This window comes from Anopheles coluzzii, chromosome 3, assembly GCF_943734685.1.
Source record: "Anopheles coluzzii chromosome 3, AcolN3, whole genome shotgun sequence".
NCBI lineage: Eukaryota > Metazoa > Arthropoda > Insecta > Diptera > Culicidae > Anopheles > Anopheles coluzzii.
In genome coordinates, this window is record NC_064671.1 from 89706217 (window position 1) to 89730291 (window position 24075).

General features: G+C 45.3%; 2 protein-coding genes across 19 annotated transcripts in view; one reads left to right on the forward strand and one right to left on the reverse strand.

Moving 5' to 3' along the window:
* The window catches only part of LOC120955791 (protein phosphatase 1 regulatory subunit 12B-like), an 82154-nt gene extending 73529 nt beyond the window's left edge, over positions 1-8625 (forward strand). For 14 of the 18 annotated variants that reach the window (XM_049609329.1, XM_049609330.1, XM_040376947.2 and 11 more), the window contains 2 exons: positions 3034-3976; positions 5945-8625. In XM_049609329.1, the coding sequence (XP_049465286.1) occupies positions 3034-3976; positions 5945-6408 (1407 nt within the window). In that variant the 3' untranslated portion in view covers positions 6409-8625. The remainder of the gene's footprint in view (positions 1-3033; positions 3977-5944) is intronic. The other 4 variants (XM_049609332.1, XM_040376942.2, XM_040376952.2 and 1 more) reach the window with 3 other exon arrangements.
* Positions 8289-23877, reverse strand: LOC120955795 (zinc finger protein egl-43-like). The gene is made up of 2 exons (XM_040376959.2): positions 23430-23877; positions 8289-10844 (listed from the first exon to the last, which is right to left on the reverse strand). Exons 1-2 carry the CDS (start codon positions 23592-23594, stop codon positions 8931-8933), a joined length of 2079 nt encoding a protein of 692 aa, XP_040232893.2. The 5' UTR covers positions 23595-23877; the 3' UTR covers positions 8289-8930.
* Positions 23878-24075: the final 198 nt, after the last annotated feature.

Sequence of the window (24075 nt, forward strand, 5' to 3'; positions counted from 1 at the left end):
AAAATTGTGCCTTTTTTTCTTTGGTCGATGTTTCATGAACAACAACAATACGATCGCGATCACCCTTAGCGTGATCACACTTAGCCTACACACCCAGTCACGCACCATGCCTGCGTAGATTTCACTTTCTGCTCGACGTGTGCGGCCTGACGGGGGTGTTGTTTGGGTGCGTTATGTTATGTTGAGGGCGTACTTTTTTCTCTCTCTCTCTCTCTCAATAATGTGCAGTTTTTATGTGCAGCATTTATAAATAATTTTTCCTCTTCACGCACGTTTGCCGACCGAAACTGTCGATAAGCGTTATAAGCTTGGACGTAATCGAACCAAGGTTGATGTTGTAGAGGAAATGTCTTTTCGTTTCATTTTTTGAAGTGTCTGTATGGTTCTTGTTTTAAAGCTTATTTCATTCCTACAATTTTATAACATACTGGAAGTGATTGGTTTATTATTAAATAAAATGACACCTCAACCCATCACCAAGTATATTGCCACAATTAAATAGTATTGTTTATTGCCAAAAAAACGCCTCTAAGCGAAGGTCATGGAAGCTACTATTTCTTCCTTATTTCTACCAAAGCTCATACACTCTTCCTGCGACGCCACTAACACGACACAAACACCTTCTAGAGGACGTCCGTTAGCCATACGTACGTGTTAGGTTGTTAAGTGCCTCCACACACATACCCACATTCCAATGGCGGTGATGATGATGATTATTATTTTAAATTCCATTCCATTTTCGACACCCACTAATATACGCCCTCCAATTCTAGAAGGTCAGATCATTCTTTATTTCGGACACGGTTAGGCAGCTTACGACCCACTTCCGGGCGACGATTGGCGATGCTTTCGAGCGTAAACAGCACCCGACCCGCTGTGCTGTGCGTTGTGGGTGAAGCCTTTTTCCTTTCCTTTGCGGAACTGTTATCCATGTTTCCAAGGGTTTCCTGTGCTGTAATCAGCTCTGCTACACTTGAACAGTGGATCGTCATTTCCTACATTTTGGGGGGGGGGGGGGTTTGTGTTGATTACTGGTTGACCAGTTAACGCCAAAAGCACGTTCACTTCCCTTTTTGTTGCAAACAAAAACGTATGTGGGTCGATCGACAAGACGTGCATTAAAATACAATTTGCAGAGGAAATGTGTTGTGCTTTAGTTGTTGCCAATTCATTTATATTTCATTGTATTACATTGCAATAATAAAAACCTTGGATAGTAATGGGGAAAAAACATAAAAAAATGTTGTTTAACGTTCCTCATCAAAAAATGTTTATCAAATTTCATTAAGTTACTCTCAAGTATCATCCGCTTTGTCGTCATTTTGTACCCGGGAGGAACGAGTGTCGCTCTTTTGCGGGGAAGGCAGCAAAAAAAAAGAGCTGCAGGCAAAAGACAATCTTCCTTCATTATAACTCCAGGCCAAAAGACGTTATGTAGCGTCATTGTGAGCGTTAAACAAAGATTACCACCCGCGTTCCTCACATTTATTATTAACACACACACATACAAAGACACTCACCTAAAGCCTCAATTACGTGCCCTTGGCATTCCTTCTTCCATTGACTGGTGTTCGGTGGCCTTTGTTTTTCTGCTCCGACGCTAAGAAGGTATAAAAGGCGAAGTTCGTATTATGCAAGAGACAAAAAAGATGAGTAGAGGGGGAAAAACAACTTATATTATCCTGCATTTCGTCACCCTTCTTGGTTTCGTGTGCACACAAATGTTCAAGCTCGATATGTGGTCAATAACTTGTGACCTCCCCCCCGTAGCAGCCAAAATCACCAAAGTATGTAAAAATCGTCCCAGAAAAACGCACACCCGCCAGCGACGCAGAATCATTTCCAAACAATCTCTCAATCGTCTTAAGAGGGAATGAAGCAAAAAAGCACACAAACACACACACACATGCTCATACATAATCCATAATACGTGCATAAAGTTTTGCAAATCCGCATTGTTCGCATCTCCCGCCGGTTGAGGAGATGCGACCAGCGCGAACACACGATGGGGATATTGGTTTTCCAACCCAAAGAAAGTTCGTCGTCTCTCCGGCACAAGAGTGGAAAAGTTCCTTCAGAATATATTCCGTTAACAGAACGTTTCTCTGTGTGTTTTTTATTTATTATTTGCGCATTCAAATCAGTAGCTTTTACATAAAAACACAGCTTTTTGGAACGTTCGAACGAGTGAGTGTTGAGCAGTTTCAAGCGAACAAGTGTGTGACAAAGTGGTACAGCAATAAGAAAGCGAATCAATTCAGCGAACATTCCAAAGGGTGACACACAAGCAAAACTCGCAAAAGAAACAGGAAAGAGAGGGATTGTGTAGTGACGGCGTGTGGTAAGGAGAGCCAGCTTTAAAATTAAGTCCAAAATGAGGCGCGTCTTCTATCTGGAGCGGGACAAGAAGCGAGACTCCACGCTGGACGATAGCATTATCGGGCTACGGTATCGGGTAGGTAGCAAATGGAGCAGCAGCAGCAGCAGCAGTGGGCGCAACCAGTGCAAGGATGGTGTACTAAAAATAATTAATTACCTTTTTTTTTCAAATTATCCCTTTTTGCTGTCTCGCGTGTTCACTTTCGTCCTTTTTTTCTACAAAAAGAGTTAATGAATTTATCAACATTTTGTTGTTGGATGTGCATAGAGGGGAAGCATTGCAGTGGCATAACAATAGATAACAAGCGCCCGTCATTTAATAATAGATCATCGGTTTTTTCATTGTTGGGTTGGCTGTTTTATCGTTCTTTCAAAGCGGGGAGAGCCACTTTTTTTGTTCGCTGTCGTTGGACGAAGGGTTGAAGTTTAGAAGAGTTTATAAGTAGTAGTGCTGCAAGCCAATGCACACGAACTGTGGCAAGCAATGCATTGAAGCTTAACAATTTCAACAAAAAATGCTCTCTTATACACTGAAACACTCAAGTTCCGTCTTAAAATGGCAAAATGTCTAACAATTTTTGGTTTTTTTCTCTTTCTCTTTCTCTCTCTCTCTTTTCTCTCTCTTTCTCTCTCCTCATGTTCTCTTCCTTCCAGGGCTACACAACGCCGGACGGTGTGGCGGCCGCGACGGCCACGGCGACGACGGTCGCAACCGCAGCCGCGACAGCAAACGGTGACAATAACAATCAGTCATCGTCCTCCTCCGCCTCGGTTTCATCCACCTCCGTGCGCACTAACGCATCCTCCACCTCCTCCCAGCATGCCACCAACGCCACCATCACCTCCACTGCTACTCCACCCTCCTCCTCCACTACCACGACCACCACGAGCACGACCGGTAGTAGCAGCAGCAACAGCACGAACAGCACGACCACCAGCACCACCATCATCAGTAACGGCATCAGTAGCAATAACAATCATCTTCCCCCTCACCTGCATCACCACCATCACAATGGCAATGGCAGCCTGAACGGGTCCGCCGCCCATCTGATGAACAGTGTAAATAACAACAGTCTGCCGAATGGAGCCACGATCATCAATGGCGGTGGCGGCGGCGGTGGAGCCAACAACAGCAACCAGAGCGTGCGCCACATGAACAGCATCAACAACAACCAAAGCAGCAGCCTGCAGCGGCACCGGGCCGCCGCCGGCAAGGGATCCCCGGTGGGCGGTGGGTCACCGACCCTCAACCAGTACGATCGGCGATCGCCGGACGGTAAGGATAACGATGAGACGTACCTGATCGAGACGAAGGGGGGTGGTGCGTCATCATCCCCCGCTGGTGGTGGGGTGGGTCTAGTCAGCAATCATCATCCTCCTACTGCTACTGGCAATCATCACGCGGGTGGCCATCATCATCTGCACCATCACGGTTCGGTTAACATTCCAGCGTCGGCGGCGGCGGCAAACGGGGGCAGCGGGGGTGGTGGTGTTGCCACCGTTGCCGCGGCCACCAGCACCACCACGGCCGCCGAGGTGTACTCCACGTCCAACAGCGAGAATGGCAAGATCAACGTCCAGGTGACGGTCCTAGTCGGTACGTATGCGCGCTCTGCTCTCTCGGTTTCATGCTTTTTCCCATCATCATCATCATCATCATCATCGTTTTCATACCCATTGCCTGCATTTTCCCTTTCTCTTGCACTTCATCGATTTGTGTGTGTGTGTTTGTGTGAGTGTGTTTGTGTGTGCTTTTCAATTCTATGTTCTACTACCTCTCTTAAGCTCATCTTCTCGCCATCGTTGTGCTGCTTCCACATCCTTTCCCTCATTGCATGATCATGTTCATTCCTCACAAAAGCACAGCGAACAGATGAACGGAGTGCCTAGCACTGATTTTGATTGTATTTGATCTTGTCATGGCTGAGAATCATGCTACAGGGTTACTCAACCATTATGATACGGCTTCATTGAGTAAATTTAAGGCTTTTATGGAAGCTTACTTTCTTTTCAAGGTTAACAAATCATTAAGAAAAGAAACACAATCTTTATGAAATGCTTTTTTACTAGACTCTCGTTAAAAACTGTCGATAAATTAGAGGAAGTTCCTTTGAAGTGTTTGAAGCGCAAAAAAAAGGAAACAACAAGACAACTTAATGCTTACGAACCCTTCTCGTGTAACACAGCTCGTTATAATCGTACGCTCACACGAAAAAGAAAGTCCTAACCAGCAGCACCACCACGACAAGAATGTAGCGCGTCCTTTTTGGGGGGGGAGGAATTCCTTTCCTTCTTTTTTTCTATTCGCCATGTTTTTAGACCAAAGACTGGGCGTCTCCATCGTACTGCAGCAAAAGGGAAGTTGAAGGTTTGGCCCAAATTTAAAGCGCTTTTATCATTGTTCTGCTTCGTTTTTAGACATTCAATTGAATGTTTTATTCTTTTTTTATTTTTTGCTGGTTTTTTCCTTGGAAAACTTCTAATTTTAAATGTATTTATAGCTTGTACGGAAATGTGTGTGTTATGTGACTTTCATTTCCTTTTATTTATTTATCCTTCCCATTGTAAAAAACAAGATTTCCAACAGTTTTTTCCCCTAAATTTATCTAAACAAATGCCCTTGACTTTTACGCAATTGTGTTAACACGGCACTACGTTTCAATCGTCCGTTAAATTGAGTTTGTGAAAAGTTTACACTACACAAAACAAACCTTTGGTCCGATTTTTTGTTTTTCCCGGGTAAAACATTAACAAAACTTTTATTTGCCGCATCCCTTCTTTTTCCGGCGAAAGGAACAGGGAAAAAGGGTTGCATTTGTTATAAAGGATTTATTGTGTTTTATTTTTTGTTTTTGCTTCAGCTCTCCTTCATCAACATTCCCGTGACGAACCGTTTCTAGAGCAAAAGATTGCTGTAAAAGAATGGCATTTAATTAAGTGGACGCAAACAAATTAGGTGCACACTTTTTTGCTGTTTTTTTCGCGTTGATGTCATTGATTTTTTGAGCTTTTGTAAAGGAGCGCGAAATGAAGTGGAATAATTTGCATAGAATTTAAAGGAAGGACTCTTTGATTGCGCTTTGATTTAACGTTCGTTTGTTTCGCTGGCTCATTCATCCATTCCATGTTGCCTTCCCCTAAGGGTCCCAAGTGCGTACGCGATTCCTTATTAAACTCGTTCGTTCACCCACCCATTCCTTTGATAATAAGAACTTGGTCGTCGTGCACACACTATATCTTAACCTTTTTCACTTTTCTTTCTCTCTTTCTCTTCCTTTCAACTGCCTCTCTTTTTCTCTCTTTCCTTGTTGGAACACACATACACACAAACTATCTATTTTTTTTCTTTCTTGCACTCCACTTTCCCATTTTTAACCAAAATTCTTCCTTTCTTTCCGCTTCCTAATAATGTGTTGTTGTTGTATCGACGTTTACCCAAAACAAAAAAAAACAAACAACGACAAATCTGGACGTACAATATCAAATCCCCTCCCTACAATGTTCCCGATCCCTATATCCCCCGTCCCTTTCGCTCAAAAACCTGTACCAAAAAATAACACCAAAGATCCGTCTGTCGCAGGAACGCTGGCCGATCTGAAGAAGCACCGGTCGCAGAACCGCTCGAGCGTCAGCCCGGAAAATGGTTCCCTGCTGAGCGGTACGGCCCCGAGCCTGGCCGGCAGCATCGGTAACGGGGGCAGCACCACCCCGAACGGTGCGAACGGTGCGACGCCCGTGGAACTGTCGCTCGTATCGAACGAGCTGCAGCAGCAGCAGCATCACCATCACCATCTGCACCATCCGCAGCACGCATCGCCCCATCTCAACAGCCGGCAGCAGCAGCAGCAGCAACACTATTACGGTGATGGCAGTGTTAACGGAACCGGAAACGGATCCCTGCACGGTTCGGTGGCGGTCGGGGAAAGCGAAGCGGGCACACCCGGCGGCACGCTGTCCAAGTTTAGCGGCAACACCAGTGACGTGGTGAGTGACAGCACCCGCTCGAGGCGCTGTTGTGTGGTAATGTAAACGGGGTGGAGCGAAGAGGAAGAAGGTGGCAACCAGCAGAAGGAGAAGCAGGCACACACACGCATTCGGTTTGTGAAACTGTGCGCTTAAAGCGAGGATAACGGAGCGAGTAACGCTTAGCGGAATGAGTAACGCTTAGCGGAATGAGTAACGCTTGGCGCCATCTATGAAGCGCTAGAAGAAGCTGTCACTGTGTGCTGTGAGTTTCAGACAGCATGTAGTGGTGCGTGTCCGTGCTGTCTATTCAGCTTGCTGGTTCGAAGCTTCGCTAAAGATCAAATGTAATGCGTTTTTTTTAGTAACGCCGTACGTTACTGCACTTAGCAAAAAAAAAAAAGAAAACTCCCCCCGTGACTGAGAATTAAAAGCAATGCCGTACTTACACATCACACTGAAGAAAGATAGAAAGAGAGGACAGGATGAAGAAGAAATTAAAGAAGACGAATCGTTCTATTATATTTGTAAGAAAATTCCACTTATAAAATCAAAGCGCAGAGAAACCAAACACGAAGAAAAGCAAATAAAAACAAATAGAAAAGGCAAAGGTTTTGAAGTAAAATATAGTGTGAAACTATCTATGGCGGAAATCAAAATGTGAACATGAAATGTAAACGAAAGAACTGACCGAGAAGCAACAGAATAGCTAGTGGCGAGTGAACTATGTGAGCAGAAAACGGGAGGAACGAACGAAAGAATGGTGTGGTTGAGCGATAAGATAAAGACGAAGAAAAGAAAAGAAAAAAAAACCTAGGCGTCTAGCAATTATTTTGTTTTGCGAAACATTCGTCCGTTGTGAAATGTGATGGCGCCCGCGTAACTCGGGCGCGGTTGGGGACGGGGTGTTGTCCAGAAATTAAACCCCAGCGCTAAACCCCACACCCCGTCGGCCGGAGGTCCTTGTGTGTGTGTGAGAGAGAGTTTTGTACATAGGATTATTGTTATTTACACTATTATTGTAATAATTATTATTATTATATTACTATCACGGTTGTCCGGCAGCAAACTCTCTATCCATTGCGATTGTGTTTTCTCCCTCCTCGGTACGCCGGTAATCCACCGCGGCCACGCGACTTAAGCCACAGAGACAAGGATAGAAAGGATGAGTGTGGAAGGAATGAAATGCAATGAAACTGTGTTCCTCTACCCCCAGTGTTAGCAGAAGGATAGAGCAACTGAAACCGATCCACGCGTTATCGGTGCGAACTGTAGTAGTACATCACATCACACATTATTGTTTTTTTTAATTCACTCGTAATTTTGGTTTTTTGTTTTGTGTTCGATTTTTTTTCTTCTGGTTTAATACAACATACCCATACACATGCAATCATTGCTCAGTCATAGGTGAATATCATCTCCATCATCTCTTAGCATCAATTAAAAAGGGCGTCAGAAACGAGCGCGAAACAATTAATTGTGTCGGTAGATCGGTAAAAGAGAGAGAGAGAGAGAGAGAGAGAGAGAAGAGTAAAAAGCAATTGCTAAACAATAACACATGTTATTGTTGTTCAGATATAAAATGAGAGATTCCTTCCTACATACATAAATGCAACGCAAAAAGCGGGTCCGATTGCAAACAACACCCTTTAAAATCACAAAACCCCTATTCGTGAGAGAAGGAGAGATGTGTATTCATATTATATATATAAATAAATCAATAGCCGTTAGAAAGATATCGTGCAGAAGAGTGTGCGCGTGCGTGTGTGTGTGTTCCACAGAAAAGCAATGTGAAAAACAGGCTTAATATGCAGCAGCCTAGCGACGACGAGGAGGGAGATTAAGTGAGAAAATGTGCAAGGAAGAGAAAATATATTCTATGTTGAGATAAAAATGATAAAACCAAAAGGAGGCCCCAAAGTAAGAGAAAAAAACATTCGAAAGTTCGTTGTGATTGAACGCAGTAGTGTATTTGCTTTCACTGCGCAGGGTTATATTTGTTTACATACTTCTAATTCGCAACAACGCTTAAGCGAGAAGGATATAAATTACATCTTAAATGGCGCTTCAATACTTGTGTTACCTTATCAGTATCACGCCTTTCTTCTTTTTCTATACACAGGCGAGTAGTGCGCTTTCTTGCATAGCGCACCAAAAGGAACCCTTTTTTGGTGGTGGTAGTGAGTTGAGTAGTATCGATATCAAAATATATAAAAACAAAACAGTAATCTTTACATTTTAACTCTCAAAACCCATATGCAGAGTAACGTGTTTTGCCATAACGTCTAATTCTCAGTTTAAAAAAAGAGGTATTTCCTAATTTTATTCTGAATTCTCGTTATTCAAACCTCAGTCAAAGTTCATAAATCAAATTCTTTTTAAACTAGCCTTAAAAAAACCATTAATTCTCGATACTTTTCATCAGTTCTTGAGTATTTCTGTGTGTTGGAAGATAAATACTAAAACAAAGTGTCTAGCACCATGGCTAACTCTCTCTCTCTCTCTTTGCATGCTTCTCTCTAATTCCTAGCTAAGTTTATATGGCACACCCACCACATCGCAACCCTTTTTGTTTCGCCTTTCTAAGTCTAGGTACATCGTCCCGCTTGCTGTTGCTGCGGTTGCGGCAAGCCACCGCCTCGCGTGGCACCCGTCTGGTCCGCGTTCATCAGCCGGCAGGTTTGCTTCTGCAGGTGCAGCGTGTAGTTCTGCTGATAGCGGAACCCTTTCTTGCACCAGCCGCACCGATAAGCGCTCGGTGTGTCGTGCTGGTGCGATTTCTGATGCTCCCGCAGCAGATCCTCCCGGGGGAAGGTGTGCCGGCACAGATGGCACCGGTGCACTGAAGACGAGGTGGAGCTCGATTTTGGTTGGGAAGAGGAAGCTGTTGGTTGAGCGGCGTACTTTAGCTTGGACGAGAGCGGGCCGGGCGGAATGGAGCTACGCTTCGGGGCGGACGATTCCTTCTTTTGGCTGCTCTTGCTCTTGCTGCTCGGTGTGGGACTGGGTGTGGTGGTGGCCACGACCGCTTTCTTCTCCACCACAACATCGTCATCCTCCTCCTCCGGCACAACCACAACGTCCTCATCGTCATCGTTTACTTGCGCCTTTTCACTCTCATTGTCCTCCGCCCCGATCTCAACGATCGCCAGCGCGGACGGATCCGGTCGCAGTTCCGATTCCAGCGAGCTGCTGCCCCCCTTCAGACTGCCCTCCTCCTCGTCAAACCCATCGTCCAGCTCGTCGGTTGCGCTGTACGGTGCTGCTGCTGCTGCAGTTGCCATTATCTGCTTGCTGTCCGCAATCTCCACCTCATCGTCATCGGACAGCTGTATAATATCGCCGGCCTCCACGCTGCTGCTGGTCGTGTTGCGCGAACGCTCCACCACCTCCGAGGAAACGGCCGACGAGGATCGCTCGCGCACCTGATGGTGCTGCTGCTGCTGCTTCTGCTGCTCGATCGCACGCATCAGCTCGGACTGGTCGTACTCGATCTGGCGGTGCGATTTCCGGTGCACCGCCAGATGGGCCGGCATTTTGAAGCTGCGCGGGCAAACCTCACACTGGTACGGGCCCACGATCGGTGGATCGGTGCTTTTGCGCTTCTTCTTTGCCGGCGGTCGTGCCATGTCCGTCCCGGAGGCAGCAGCAACAGCAATCGGTTGCTCTAAACTCACACGCCCGCCCATCCGATCAAACCCGTACGCTTCCGGCGGTGGGCTTTCGCCCTCTAACACCTCGTCCGCGTGCAGGGACTTGATGTGGCGGCGCATGTTGTTCCGATTGTTGAACATACGGCGACAGATTTTGCACTTGAACGGCTTTGCACCATTTACCACCATGATTAGGTTGTTGATGCGCGCACAGTACTCCTTCGACCAGCTGGCCTGCTCGAGCAGCAGATTGTCCGTGGAGGATGACAGTGAGCCGACACCGTTCGTGTCCTGGTACGGTTGCTCCTGACCACCAACACCACCACTGCCACCACCGAGCAGTTCAGCGATCGTTGGAATGTGGGACGGTTGCTGTGGTTGCCGCTGTTCACCGCACACGCCGAGCACCTCGACCGTTATCTTCTGGCCGGTCGGGTTTCCCTTGCCATCGCTTACCGGCCACTCGAAGGTGCTCTGCCGTCGCTTTGCCAGTGACAATCGCGACGAGGAGGAGACGGAGGATAGTGTGGGTGGTGGCGTTTTCGAAGTCACTCGGCGTACCGGGGCCGATTCCAGCGCTGACGCCGCACTGTCCAGGATGGAGGGGGCAGTTTTGTTGAGATGGCTGGCAGTTGACGGTGGCATGGTGGCAGTGGTGCAGGAGGCAGTGCTGTTTGCCGGCGGAGGCGATGACGTTTGTTCGCCCTCGTCCGGGTAGAAGGCGTGGCGCAGCGTCACGCGCAGATACTCGTCCGACCCGATGCACTGCTCGCGGAAGGCATGCCAGTCCTCTAGCCGGACGCTGCACAGCTCGCATATGGTGGCCGGTACGCCTTCCGTTTGTTCCAGCTAAAACGGTAGCGGAAAAGAAAGGGGAAATTATTAGAATGATTCCATCTTACAGCAGTGTATATATTTTAGTTTATTTTAAAGAAAATTATCCCCGTCCATCAACACGAAAATTTGATTTAATTTACCACTCAACCACTGTCTCCGTCACTGTGCCAATGCTAACTGACATTTCACGAAACCCATCACCGTCGCACTTCAATAAGCCGGCGGCGAACGAACATCAAGTTGACATTGGATCCGATCGAAAGAGCATATTGCCGTCTCACCGCGCGGCTACATGAGGTGAAATATACAGCGAAATGAACTATTTGACAGGGGAAATATCTGACAGGTACAGCTAAAGGGTTGGGGGAGACACAACATGCGCTTTCGAAATTCTATTAAAAATAATATCTTCTTAAGCAGAACCTTCCCTAATTGGAAGAAATTATAAACTGTTGACTGAAAATTGACGAAGTACTCGATAATGAAGTTTTTTAATGGATTTAATTACGATTTTGTGCACGTTATTTGTTTACATTGCACATCAGCTGGTTGCTGTGATGCTTTATCCGTCAGATATTTCGCCTGTCAAATAATTCATTTCGCTGTATATTTCACCTCATGTGGCCTCGCGGTCATGGGTTTTTTGCTGACACCAGCACGTGTTGGTTGCCGTTGACGACCGATTTATGTTTTTTTCCTGACCAAGAGGCTTTATTAAGTAAACCCCTGTAGGAGAAATGGGTTAGTTGAATCTGGCACTTGGTAACGGACGCATGGGGCTCGACCAAAAACTCCGTGAACAGTACCGCGTTCCGTTCGCGGTAATAGCAGTAATTCGGGAACAGTAAAACACACTTCGACGTAAGGCAGTTCGAAGCATTCAGTTAAATTAAAAATGCATTAAAAACGGGCTTTCCTTGCAGGAGTTAAAGTTTCGGACGTGAAATAAACGTTGCTAACTAGTCAAATGCCAATTGCTGAATGAATTATTTTATTGTTTCACCAACAAATGTTGGATAGATGAGGAAAAGGGAAGGTGTGGGGGGAAGTGTATCGGACTGCACCGTCGTCCGAATTGTGTCATGTTGTCATTTTTGTCTACTTGCGATTTTGTTGCTAGCCGGTTTACTGCTAACGGTGCGTATCGATGTGTCGCTAGGCGATCGGGACCATCGATGTTGTTGCAACAATCATCGATATTGCTGACTCTTAACTCAGGCAAGCCTGATGTGGTCGGTAATATAAGCATCAAATGGGACTTCAAATCGTGTTAAGAATAAAAAAAGAGAAAAAAAGAGAACATAGAAGCTCAAATACTGGTCCCGTGGTCTATTCGATGCGTTGGTTCGAACAAAGCCGAAAAGAATCGATTCTCCGCCAGGACTGACCAATGTTTGTGGTTTTAATTTTAATCAAAGAAAAGATTCCAACGTGTCACATTATACTAACAATCGTTTCCTTACTTTCAGAACGATTAAACAGACATTCGACTACTTTCCACTTGTTTCAAAAACAAGTCCAATCAAGCGCCCACTAATTTGGTAATCAAAATCACATTGGAAAGGGAAACGAAAGAATCTTCACATAGGATTAAACCCTCCACTACAAGCCGTCAAATATCATCATCATTGTCATTTCGATACAGGTGGCTCTTGCCTATGCTAAGTAGGACACAGAACGGAAAGGGGGGAGATATTCTACCCCTCCAAAAGGTACCTCGCCGACGTCGTGTTGCATTGTAATCATTATTATGAACGGCTGTTCCAAACTTTCAAGGCGAACAAGACTTCCACAGAGCGATGGTGGGTCATGTTTGGCTGTACTACAGCACTTGGTTTGTATCCTATGTTTCGATGAAGCAAGGTCAATTCAGCGATTCTTGCTTTGCGATATTCAATCGGGTGATAGAAAGGAATGTAGAGAGTATGGAATTCAATTCTTGAACATTCTAGAAATCGTCCATAACATAATAAGCAGGGAAAAGAATGTAAAAGTTGCTGAACACATCAACAAACGGCAATACACACTTCTGGGGGTGGATCTACTTGAAAGTAAAACAACGTAAAGAAACATCAACAACAACCAAGAGCACTGTGGCCGTACCTAAAGATCACTCGAAACCCATAACATAAAACCATAAATCTATCGCGCTAACGGCCTTCTATGCGTTGGTGTGTACAACAACCCTGGCAAGGAAGTTACAACTCTCTTCACAGACACCGACAAAAATGCCTCAGAGTCCATGCCTTAGATAGCATGGGCAAAGGAAATGCGTCCTTTTTCGAATCCCTTTTCGCTTCTCTTTGCATACGCGCAACGAGATCATGCTTGCTCTTACGTTTCTGCTACTTGTACCATCATCCCTTGCTGCCTGGGTTGATCCTAAATATACATCCGCACAAACACACACAGACATGTGACATTTTATTGCGCCGTACATTTTCTGCGCCCGATACTACATGCTGTCGTCGGGTTTGTGCTGCATTCCGTAGGACCTCCTCTAAGGGATTGTGATTCGAGCAAAATTATCCCACATCAAACGCGTCACAGTGACATAAGGAATGAAATTAAAAAAAAAAAAAAACAAATGATTTTAGCTATGTACTTGAGTACATACCTGGAGCAAAACCGAACTTGAACAAGGCCAGTTCTCAAGCATACTTGGCATTTTTCTTCCCTCAATTGTTGCTTCTTAGATATTTTAAGGCTGTCACAGGACAGTGAGAGCCTGAACATCTTCCTCTTCTTTTTGGGTTATGCGGTAATGTCAAGCTATAATACAATATAGACACTCACTGCCCAAGGACTTATTAGTTTAGTATCATGTAGCCGACGATACCGATTGAGACAAGATGCGGTTTGGGAATCGATTTCGTCCGGCCTTGTAGTAGCCGACGCACCAATTGAATCCACTAATGATCACATTGGTCATCTTTACGGCAAATAAATATAAAAGGACACTCGCGATAGTCATGAGAATAGAGAACCCAAACATTAAATGGATATATTAAACCGTAAATGTGACGAGAGCGATCCTTCAATAGTATCTAACGAAGGCATAGTAAGAAGAAACCAACAAAAGCCCACTATTATATTAAATACCCATTATACAGCTCATAATAAACCCATCGCTTTTCAAAAAACGAAGCCCAATAAAGTATCCTTCTCGTATATCCCCACCATGATGCCATACAAAACAGAAAAAATTTCATTGAATTACTTTTCTCGCTACAACAAAGCCACAGGACAAAAGGACTGGAGGCCTCTGCTCTGCTCGGTACGAAAATCAATAAAAAGAAGGCATCATCCGACGCCCGACTAGTGCTAGAGTTATCTCTCCCAGCACACAGAGGATAGGTTTGGCAAAGCTTCAACAACCCCATAGAAGATGACCCAGCTTCCGATAGCAATCGATAACCCGAAACCTGCCACAGTCATTTAGGTGAGTTCTACGAAACATAGCTCGCTAGGCGAACCCAAAACCACCATCACCTTCCCCCTTCTTTTTTTCCAGGAGCTAGTCCAGTGATAACAACAGCGATTCATCACAGCAAACGGCCCCAACAAAAAGACCCCTTGTCCTAGAGATTAAGCTCGCGTAGAGCGAAGCTTTCGAGACAGAGGAGAGAAAAAAAGAGAGAGAATAAGCTTAGCTTGTGTCCCCGTCGGACGAAGATCTCTGCACACATACGTACTCTGTACCCCATTCTCAAAACCTCGAGGGCCTCCGCGCCACATGCAGCACGTGGTGCTGGCAAAAAGCCACAAGCAGCAAGGGCCGGGACGGCAAAGTACGGTACTCGTCTGCGCATGCTCGACAAATTTGCCGTCGATGGAAACTTCTCTGCCCGAGCTGCAACGGGGATCGACGAGAGAACAGGTGCTGCTGCGACGAGGTGGTTCGACCGTTAGTCCAAATGTAGGCGCGCGTCATGGTAGAGGGCACAACACACCATGTTCAAGGGGCTACGAATCAGCATCATCACTCACCCACTCGCAACCATCTCGGGCTGGCTGCTGCTAGAGGGTTGGTTGCTTCGGTTTGACAAGTGAAGAGCGAGTTTATGCGCTCGCGGGCTCTGTCCGAGCTCATGTTGAAGAAGCGGAACTGCGGTGATGATGATGATGAGCGTTTTAGCGCTTACTCTCTCCGCTTTTTCGCTGCTCGTTATGATAATGAAATCAAAACAATAGCTATAGGTGACACGACGATCGAATGATTGACTGAAGCTTATTACCGAGTACGTGATCAGTTTAATAAGTTAAACATTAATTTCCTTATTTTCTACACATACACGATTCCAATCGGAAAAGTCATCAAAAGTTATTAAAGTACATTAAACATATCTTAATAAGAAAACGATCCCAAAGAGATGATATCATATAAAACCTTACTAAAACATTATTTTACTAATTTTGAAGAAAGCAACATATAAACCGTAATCCCAAGAAAAAGACAAAACATACCAAAATAACAATAATGACCCGGTATTTCATTGGAATTAGGCACTCCTCCGGGCACAGTTGTCATGACATCATGACCGTCGTATACCTGACTAAAAGCATCAGCAAATTATTCACCTTATCCAAACCCATCCACAAATCTACCCGGGCGCATATTCCAGTTGCCGAATTCTGCTCTACCATCATTATAATCATCCCCCAAACATCATCATCATCGTCATTGACAAGCGAAAGAAGAGAGTTTTGCTCTTTGTATCCCCTGCAGCATTGGATTTCGAGCACGCTTAACAGATCTTTACGCCAAGAACAAGAGCCAGAACAAGTCCTTTTTATTGCTCTTCTCGTCTCCCCATTCCAGTAGTCAACTTCACCCGCAAAATCCACTCCATCTGTGGCCGTTCCGTTTGTTGGCAAACTGTTCACTCACACACGGTAGAGAAAACCTTTTCAAAGTCGGACTGTAGAGTTTGTAATACTTGCAGCTAGTAGAGCTAGCTTGTTCATCACAGCAAAGGACTATGGATCCGATTTCTATGCTTCTTTTTCTTATTTTTTTTTGCCACTTCATCCCACCCTATTTCTGCTGTCCGATTTCCTAGTAGAAGAGAGCAAAATTACCCCGAAACACGCTCGGAGGGAAAACGACAAGGTCGGGCGAGCGAACGTGGAGTGTCGTGTTCTTTTAGGACTTTCGGACACATTTCCAGCGCAAATGGAATTTCATCCCGAGAGGAGCCGTTGTACATACGCGGATGGTGGGTTGTCGGAGAATTTCCGTGATCCCTATTTGCAGAGAGCATTGGGCGGGATGGATGGGCGGGCGAGAAACTCGGTGCGAGATCGCAGAATAATCCGACCCGCCTTTGGACGGTCCCTTTGGCAAGAGATGTGATATTACCCGGTACTGGTACTGGGTCGAGAAGGGGGAGTTGGGATTTCGTTGTACGCCTTGATTATAATCGATTGCGAAGGGAGATTTTCACTGGTATGTTGCCGTGGTGAACGATATTCAAGCACGATAACGTGTCCTCTCGTCGTTCGCTCTATAGCAGTTGAACAAAACGTCTCTCTTGCTGTGGTGCATTCCTTTTTTTGTTTTTCAAAGATTAAACTATAACTTAAAATAGAAGATGTTAGTAGGAAGATTTGCCGAAATACAATCTCACGCTGCTTATTGGAAGAATGCCGAATAGAAGGAAGGGTTTAATAGATAGCTTCATCTACTGTAGGGCATCCCGGGATTGAAAACATGCCCGGGTAAAAGATATTCTTTTGGGGTTGACAAGTAATACCACAAGCACTATGGAACAATTTTCGTGAACGATATGTAAAATTTATGTTTAATATTTTCAAAAAAAAATTAACAGAAGAAATTCATAACCTTTAATACTTATAGAAATAGTACAAGTATTTTTAAGACATTAAATTTCTTAATATATAATATAATAAAAATCTTAAGATAATGATAATAATAATAATAATAATAAGAATTAGTATTATTATTATTAGTCTTTTATTATTAAGTAAATGTAAATAAAAAACTGTTCCATACTAATGGTCTTATTTAACAAACTTATTACTCGACCTCAACAGTGCAACAGTACAGTGCTCACGACTCGCAGTGAAATCGATAAACTCGATCGCTGTCTGGTGCGGTAGAACAGAGCTCACAGTACTCTCACCTACTGTATATAGCTAAGGCAAGTCACCCGTTTCTACAGGGCAGCAGAGTAGCCTCTAACCTCAAAACTTAACGCTCAGCCAAAAATAGAACCCCTTTACCAATACTACACCCAGCAGTGTAGAGTTATACCCAAAGGGAATGGGAAGCGTCAACGTTGACTGGCTGCTATAACCACTCCACACAAACTAGAAGCTGCGCTCTGGTGCCTGCCATACACCGTAGCGCGTACAAACGTCCTGCAGAGACGTCGACCTCGTTCAACCAGACACGAAGCGAGAGCGTCGTCCATCAATATGCCCTCTACTACACACACACGCACACATACCGAAGGCGACGAGCTAACCACCAGCAAGCAGCAGAAGCAAAGCACGCAAAGCAACCGGCAGACACCGTGCGGAGCGAAACTTTTCCCACTGCCCAGTGTGGTAGCGTTGCCCTCGAGTTATCGATTATTTTCGTACATGCTGTTGGTGCTGCTGCTGCTGCTGTGCTTCTCGGTAGTTTTTTTTTCTTCTCCGTCCAGAGCATCAGCTCCACAGCCGTGAGAGAACACCATGAACGGAGAGCAAAATCATTCGCACAGCATCAACCAAAGCGAACGGTGCTGATGCGAGACCGTGTGCGATGGGAGATTGTGGCTGTGTGCATTCCCTGAGAGGAATCGAGGGGACGCTTCTCAAATAGGGGTGACAGGTTTGATGATTATACTTTATGTGAATGGGTACTGTACATCTGCCGCCTTCTGGGGTAACGAGGCTATGCTCGTGTTAATGGCTCTATGGTAAAACATACTTTAGCCATAGACAGAGCACACTGGTCTCGGGTAAAAAAGATCCCCTTTATGAGAAAGGACAAAATTCTCCACTAAAAGTTGCATCATCTTGACGGTCCTCGTTATATACCCGACGCCTCTGTATACTATTTCAATCCAAGATCATATAGCTCTCGGTCTGCGTGTGTCAGTGTATTGGTGTGCCGCTGTCTTCCTTTATTCAAGGGTAAATAATGCCTTCCAGCTTCAATAGCTCGTCTGCCAGAGCCCGGCACAATATTCCATTCCAGCGAGCTGTTTCGAGTACCATAGTAGACAACATGTTCAGGGCCCTCTGTATGCACGATCTCACCCGATAAGGATGTCGACATTCGCCTGCCAGCGGACGGGGGAGAGTAGGTTGAACCAGCACCGAGACCCGCTCATCGCAGCAGCAACAGCGGCAGCAACAGCACAGCAGTAGGCACTCCCCGAAAAGGCAACGTTGCCGTTATTTTACCGCAGCAAAGGCGAAGCACACGGAGCGCGTAGGCAACGACGCATGAAATAAACAACTCTAGCGCAGGCCTGCTTTCGACCCTCCGCATCCATCATCGGGCTCTCTCGAGTGAACACACTACTAAACACAGTGTTTCTCTCTACCGTTGCTTCGAGTGTGGTTGAATACGCCACCGTCGTTGCTAGTAGCGCGCTTTACTATGCATGTTCGCACAGGCCATGAGAGATGGTTGGTACTTGAGATTGCCTTCAGGGATTTTGAGATTGAGGTCATACGATTTTAGACACCGTACTGATGTCATCGGAACTCGGAACGAATAATGCTGCTGCTGCTGCTGATGATGATGATGATGATGACGATGATGGTGTCTTTCTATGCGTACTAAGAGTGAGTAAGCGAATCCAGTGTGAGTTGGAAGCGATTCGAAACTGTTACTGATGTTGCCATCATTCTCCGGACATTCCGTACGGCAAATGGAAATCTGTCTTTATACCCATTCCCGTGCGAATCTACCTCCACGCGTCGACAAACGTGCATCGTACGGAAACGTCAACTTCCTTTCCAGTGCAAAAGATCCAATGCGTGGATATCGTAGACTGCAAGTTGTCATGGCATTTTGCAGATCCTACACCACCACCTCGTTGACCTCCTTCGGCATTCCGTTTGCCGGAATATCGGAAAGCACATCATCGCGCGCATCGTGGGCAATGCAACCCACAGTAGACGGCCACACTACGACGACGACGGCGACGATGACGATGGGCGGTAAAACAGTTTCTCCCCATATTTCCGTCCGCCCGTAAACGGGAAAGGGAGAAAAACACGTTCGCAACTTTGGTTCGCCGTGGTTGGCTTCGAATTACGTGCCCGCAAACGTGTTCAGCAGCACCAGCAGCAGTAGCATAGGAGGCATAAGCGCATCGAACATTGTACCGAGCGTACCTTCTGTATATACCCACTCAGCCCATGTTCGAGCATCGAGCGAGAGATCGAGCCGCGAGTCTGCCTCTAGCACACTTAGCGAGCGGTTCCCAACCAAGGCAGGCAACAGCGGGGTTCGCCCATCTGCCACGGGGGCCTGAGTGCTGCTTTGTATGTACGCAAGCTGACGAAGCTGTGGAGTGAGAAACGTTGAGAAGCGTACAACGAAACCACACAGTTCGAAGCATTTGGGGAAGTTGTGAATCGCTTGCTAGTAGCGCCTCTTGGCGGCCGTCGTTGCATGGTATCGGCCGAAACGGTCACGACGGATTTTTCGAGAGCACATGATGCGATGAGTACAACGAGAGGAACCGGTCCTACGTGCAGCTGGGAGCGAAAGCGAGAGAACAACCTCACCGCAGCGCGACAGCACTGGTACCGCAATCCCCCCGCTCTCGGTATGAAACAAAACGGACGGGCAAAGAAACATCAGACGGCGGTCTTTGTTCTGCTTCTTCTCTCTTTCTCTCTCTCTCTCGTGCCACTTTTTCGTCCGTCGCTAGGATCCTTCGTCAACAGAACAATCTCAAGCACACAGGTATCTTTTCTCTCGTCGCTCGTAGCAGCACCAGCACACCAGCTGCCATGCTATCGTTTGCGTGCGTACTCTCGCCGTCTATCAAGATTGGATTGGATGATGGACTCTGTAGCAGCAGCAGCAGCAGCAACCACCATCATCATATCCGTTGGATTCGTGCGATTCTACCTGCAGCTGTGTCTGGTACGTTGCTACGCTTTGCGGGAGAATTTCTGCAGTCACAAGGACGGCAACAACGGCCGACGGTTAACGGCATCTGCTATGGCTATGTGTGGCTATGTGTAGCAAGGTAGACGAACGAGAGCCAAGTTTTCGAACTCCCGTGCATTGGACGGCAATAGCTGTCGGGCGTCTAAGCTTCATTGGGTTTCTAGTTTTTTAAAGTCTCCTACATTTTGCGGTTATTATGACATTCGGAGTTAAGCTTGTGGAGATCCAGGAGTATTTTATAACCAGCTTCTGAAGTTCCTTAAGTTTAGTTTATGGTAACAATATTCTTCTTTAGAGAATTAAATACTTATAATAACTAATGAACTATTAAAACTAAAATAACTGATTAACTATTCTATCTGCATATATTATACATGTGTATATGATTGTAATGTTATAATAATTTATACTTAAATAAAGCTAACTAACTATGGTAAAAATAATGTTGTGACTTATGGGTTACAAGTACCTCTTGCCATATATTATTCCTATTATGTATTTCTCCTGATCCAGTTTTTCTTTCATAACACAATTTCACTTTTCAAAACACTTACAAAGATCATGCCAACCTTTAAAGGCTGATTAAGACCAAGCATCTGGAAAGTCTGTCCATGCTACAGAAGAACAGTCTAGATGAGAATCGATCAGGGAAAGGAGCGATCAATTCCCATTCTGTCATTTCAGTTCAGTTCACTGTCTTGCATACTACTCCAGAAATAACACCACGTGACCTTCTATGCGAATGCTGTGTTCCTCGAATCGTTTTCTAATTTTCCTGCGGTATATATGCAGAATAACCATGACCATACAACATGCAAAATTGATTTCAATAGCATTTTATACCAATAAGGTACGGTACGGTACGAAATGCACCATGAAAAAGCATTTTTCGGTCGCCTAAGACAATTCATGTTATAGACACATCTGGGTATCGTCGTACGCGCAGGTAGGGCAGTGGCTATACCAATACATAATCAAATATTTTATGGCGCATGACATGCAATACACGTAAAGATAGAACGGTGCTAGGAGGAAGGTAATGTTTCATTCCAAGCATTGAAGGGATCATAACCATATGAAGCATTTTTTCTGGCTTTCCAGGCATCTCGGGTTCAAAACCCATATGAACGGGTGCCCATGCCCGTCTTGAGTTCAAGTCTAGAATAGACCGTCCCCCCATAGCAAGGATTGAATATCCGGCTGCGTGGTAATGAACTAAGTCTCGCAAGCTTGTATAGCACGGCATGTCCACGTAGGACGTTACGCCATATAGAAGAAGAAGAAGATGAGCAGAGGCCCATATATATATTAGGCAAACTACTTTCCTGGTATGTTCTGGTGGCCTGGTGAATTAGAGAGTTGTCGAGATTATTTCTCCCCTCTCAATTTTTCTGGCCAAAGGATACTCCAGAAGATGTATACAATGGTAGATATATCTTGTGACTATGTATCTCAATGTGTCAATTTGAATGTGAATCATTTGGTATTCCCTCTGCATCAGACCATCCAAATATATACGTTGGGGTTCTTACGCAGCTTACGAAGAGCAGCAGGTATTGTAGGTTCAAAGGCCGATGATGCTGAACCATGTACTGGCACTACTCTGCATTTGGCCAACACCTGATAAGGTCTTACGGGTATGTCTCGCTTGTTATTGCTGACAAGACAAGGCAAACCAACCATACTGGCCGATATCTAGTACTTCGACAACATACTTCACTCTCTTCTCTGTGTTGAACTGTTTATTTGAAACTCCAAATTTTGACTCTTTCAGACTTTTTTGTCTTCATGTTTGCACCTTAAGAAATCTTTCCAATGATTGGTATAATCTCGATAGTTGGGTTGTTTGAAAGACCGCGAATGCCATACGACACAGAAAAACTAGTACAGACCTCACATAGTCATAGTTGCAAGATAATCATGAAAGTGTTTCTTTCTGCAAAAGCTATCTCATTGAACATTTTGACGATCCCGTCATATTCCATACATTTTATGTCTCTTCAAGATGAACATTTCTCTAGGGTGAACATTCTCTAAGCTGCATTTGCGATTTGGCAGTAGAACAGTACCGTAGTACTGTTTCAACTAATAAACCTGATTTCTCTTTCTAACCAACAAACCCGTAAACCTGAAAGAGCGAGAAAGCATGTTGATTGTCACACGACCCAGTCGACAAGTCACAAGATCTAACAACATGCACGTCATGGATTCAAGACTCCAATGGCATTCCGCAGTATGCCACAAACAGACCTGACTGCTACGGATAAATCAATAACCTTGGACAGACTAAGGTTTTTGTGCCTCTTCCCAAAATATAACGCTTCATAATACAGTATGACCTAACTGGTTGGGATGCGCTTGCGTGTCAACTGGTAGATCCGCACTGGATAGTCGGGTTGTTGTTTGAAAGATGTCGAATGTGATGATTAAAAAAGGACACAGAAAAAGATTATTCGGACATCACGTCGGGTTCATCGGAAGGGATGAAATTTAAAGTTTCTTCGCGTCAATGCTATCTCGTTGGTTGGATGACAACCCAACTAGTGAGCTGCCAAGTAGTGCAAAACCCTACTAAAATAGACCCAACCAGGGAGGTTATTCTGTATATACAATTTTCATTAGATGCTCCCGTGATTGTCAGCTTGCACGACTTAACAACATGCCCGTCGTGAGTTCAAGCCTCATATGGACTGTCCCTAGAAATAAATCTCGAAAACCTGTATAGTCTGGCGTGACCGTGCTACGCCAAATAGAAGAAGAAGAAGAATATTAGATACTACATCATGTGAGCAAGCCCTTACTTGTTTCCATCCGTTACGTATTATTAGGAACTCTCCAAACGATCATCAAAATAAAAGAGATCCGACGAGTACTAACACAAAACTTTCACCACACCCGTTGACCTAACGCCACTCGAAAACTCAATACCACGTCATGCTACAGAGAGAGGATCTAGTTCACATTGGTTGTAGGCAACTTCAGTGCGCCCACAGCAAACTCTCAATATATAACGCTAACGACTTCGCCCGGCGAGTAGTACATAGAAGGCAGTCACGCCAACGCTCTTCATCTACCTTCGCAACACTCCGGGACCAAAGCAACCGGATCACCTCTGTATATCCTCATACTCATGACCCTCCTGCTCCTTGATGAATTAACTCAACAGAGCGCGAGCGAGAGAGGAATAGAAAGACCGCAACTGCTCAGGTAAAGACACTGCGGTCTATATGGAAAGAATGGGATTGGTTCGCCATTCTTCTCATCCATCTCCATAACACATACCGTCCTGCAGAGTTGTTGGTTCCTTGAACCCTTCTCCATCTTCTTTTCATACCCAATTCTACCGAAAAAATAGATTACACTTCCCCCTAAAACTACTGCACAAAGCAACCTTATTTTTCCGCACTAGATCACGATTCTCAACCCCCGCAGCAAACGGTGCTACCTACCCGTAGTGATGTACACTGCAGAATTCGATTGACCACGGACGTTGGACTGTTTGGGTTTCCTCCGCGCACCGGAAAGATCGGCAACATGTCTCCGGCCTCGGAGGCATCCGTCAGGCAGAGGCGACAAACGTTTTCGAGATGCATGTTCTCCTGCCCGCCCGACATCACCTAGGGCGCAACCGTTTCCCTTCTGCTCGGGGCACTCTGTCCAGGTTCTACAGATTTGCCCTGAATTCAGCTTCAGACACACACACGCAAAACCCCCACAACTTCGATTCTGTCGAAATTCTGCAAACGCTAGCACGTTTGTTCACGTTCACACGACTGCTTTGATCTACTTCGCGGAAAGCCCACCAAACAACGCGGCTGAGGAGACGGAAAACACACGGCAAGTAACCCAACCGAACGGCGCGAAGGCATAAACAACAATAGCATCGCACGAACACACCAACACCAATCAGACCGACCCGGTTGCTTTGCTAGCGCGCGCACACACAAAAAAAACATCGAACACAACAACTCAACGTCAGAATTCAAATGTCAAACGGTTCAATGCAATATCGTATTTAATTCCTTTTTTCATCAAAAAAGGGAAGATGCGATTGATAATATATTTTTAAGACTGTATAGCTCGTACCAATTGCAA

What these genes read in the sequence shown, in the direction of transcription:
- LOC120955795 (XM_040376959.2), bottom strand. Translation starts at nt 23,594, where the DNA reads ATGTCGGGCGGGCAGGAGAACATGCATCTCGAAAACGTTTGTCGCCTC. An exon ending in TGCAGTGTACATCACTACGG is followed by an intron (nt 10,845 to 23,429) that starts GTAGGTAGCACC and finishes CTACCGTTTTAG; the next exon opens with CTGGAACAAACGGAAGGCGT.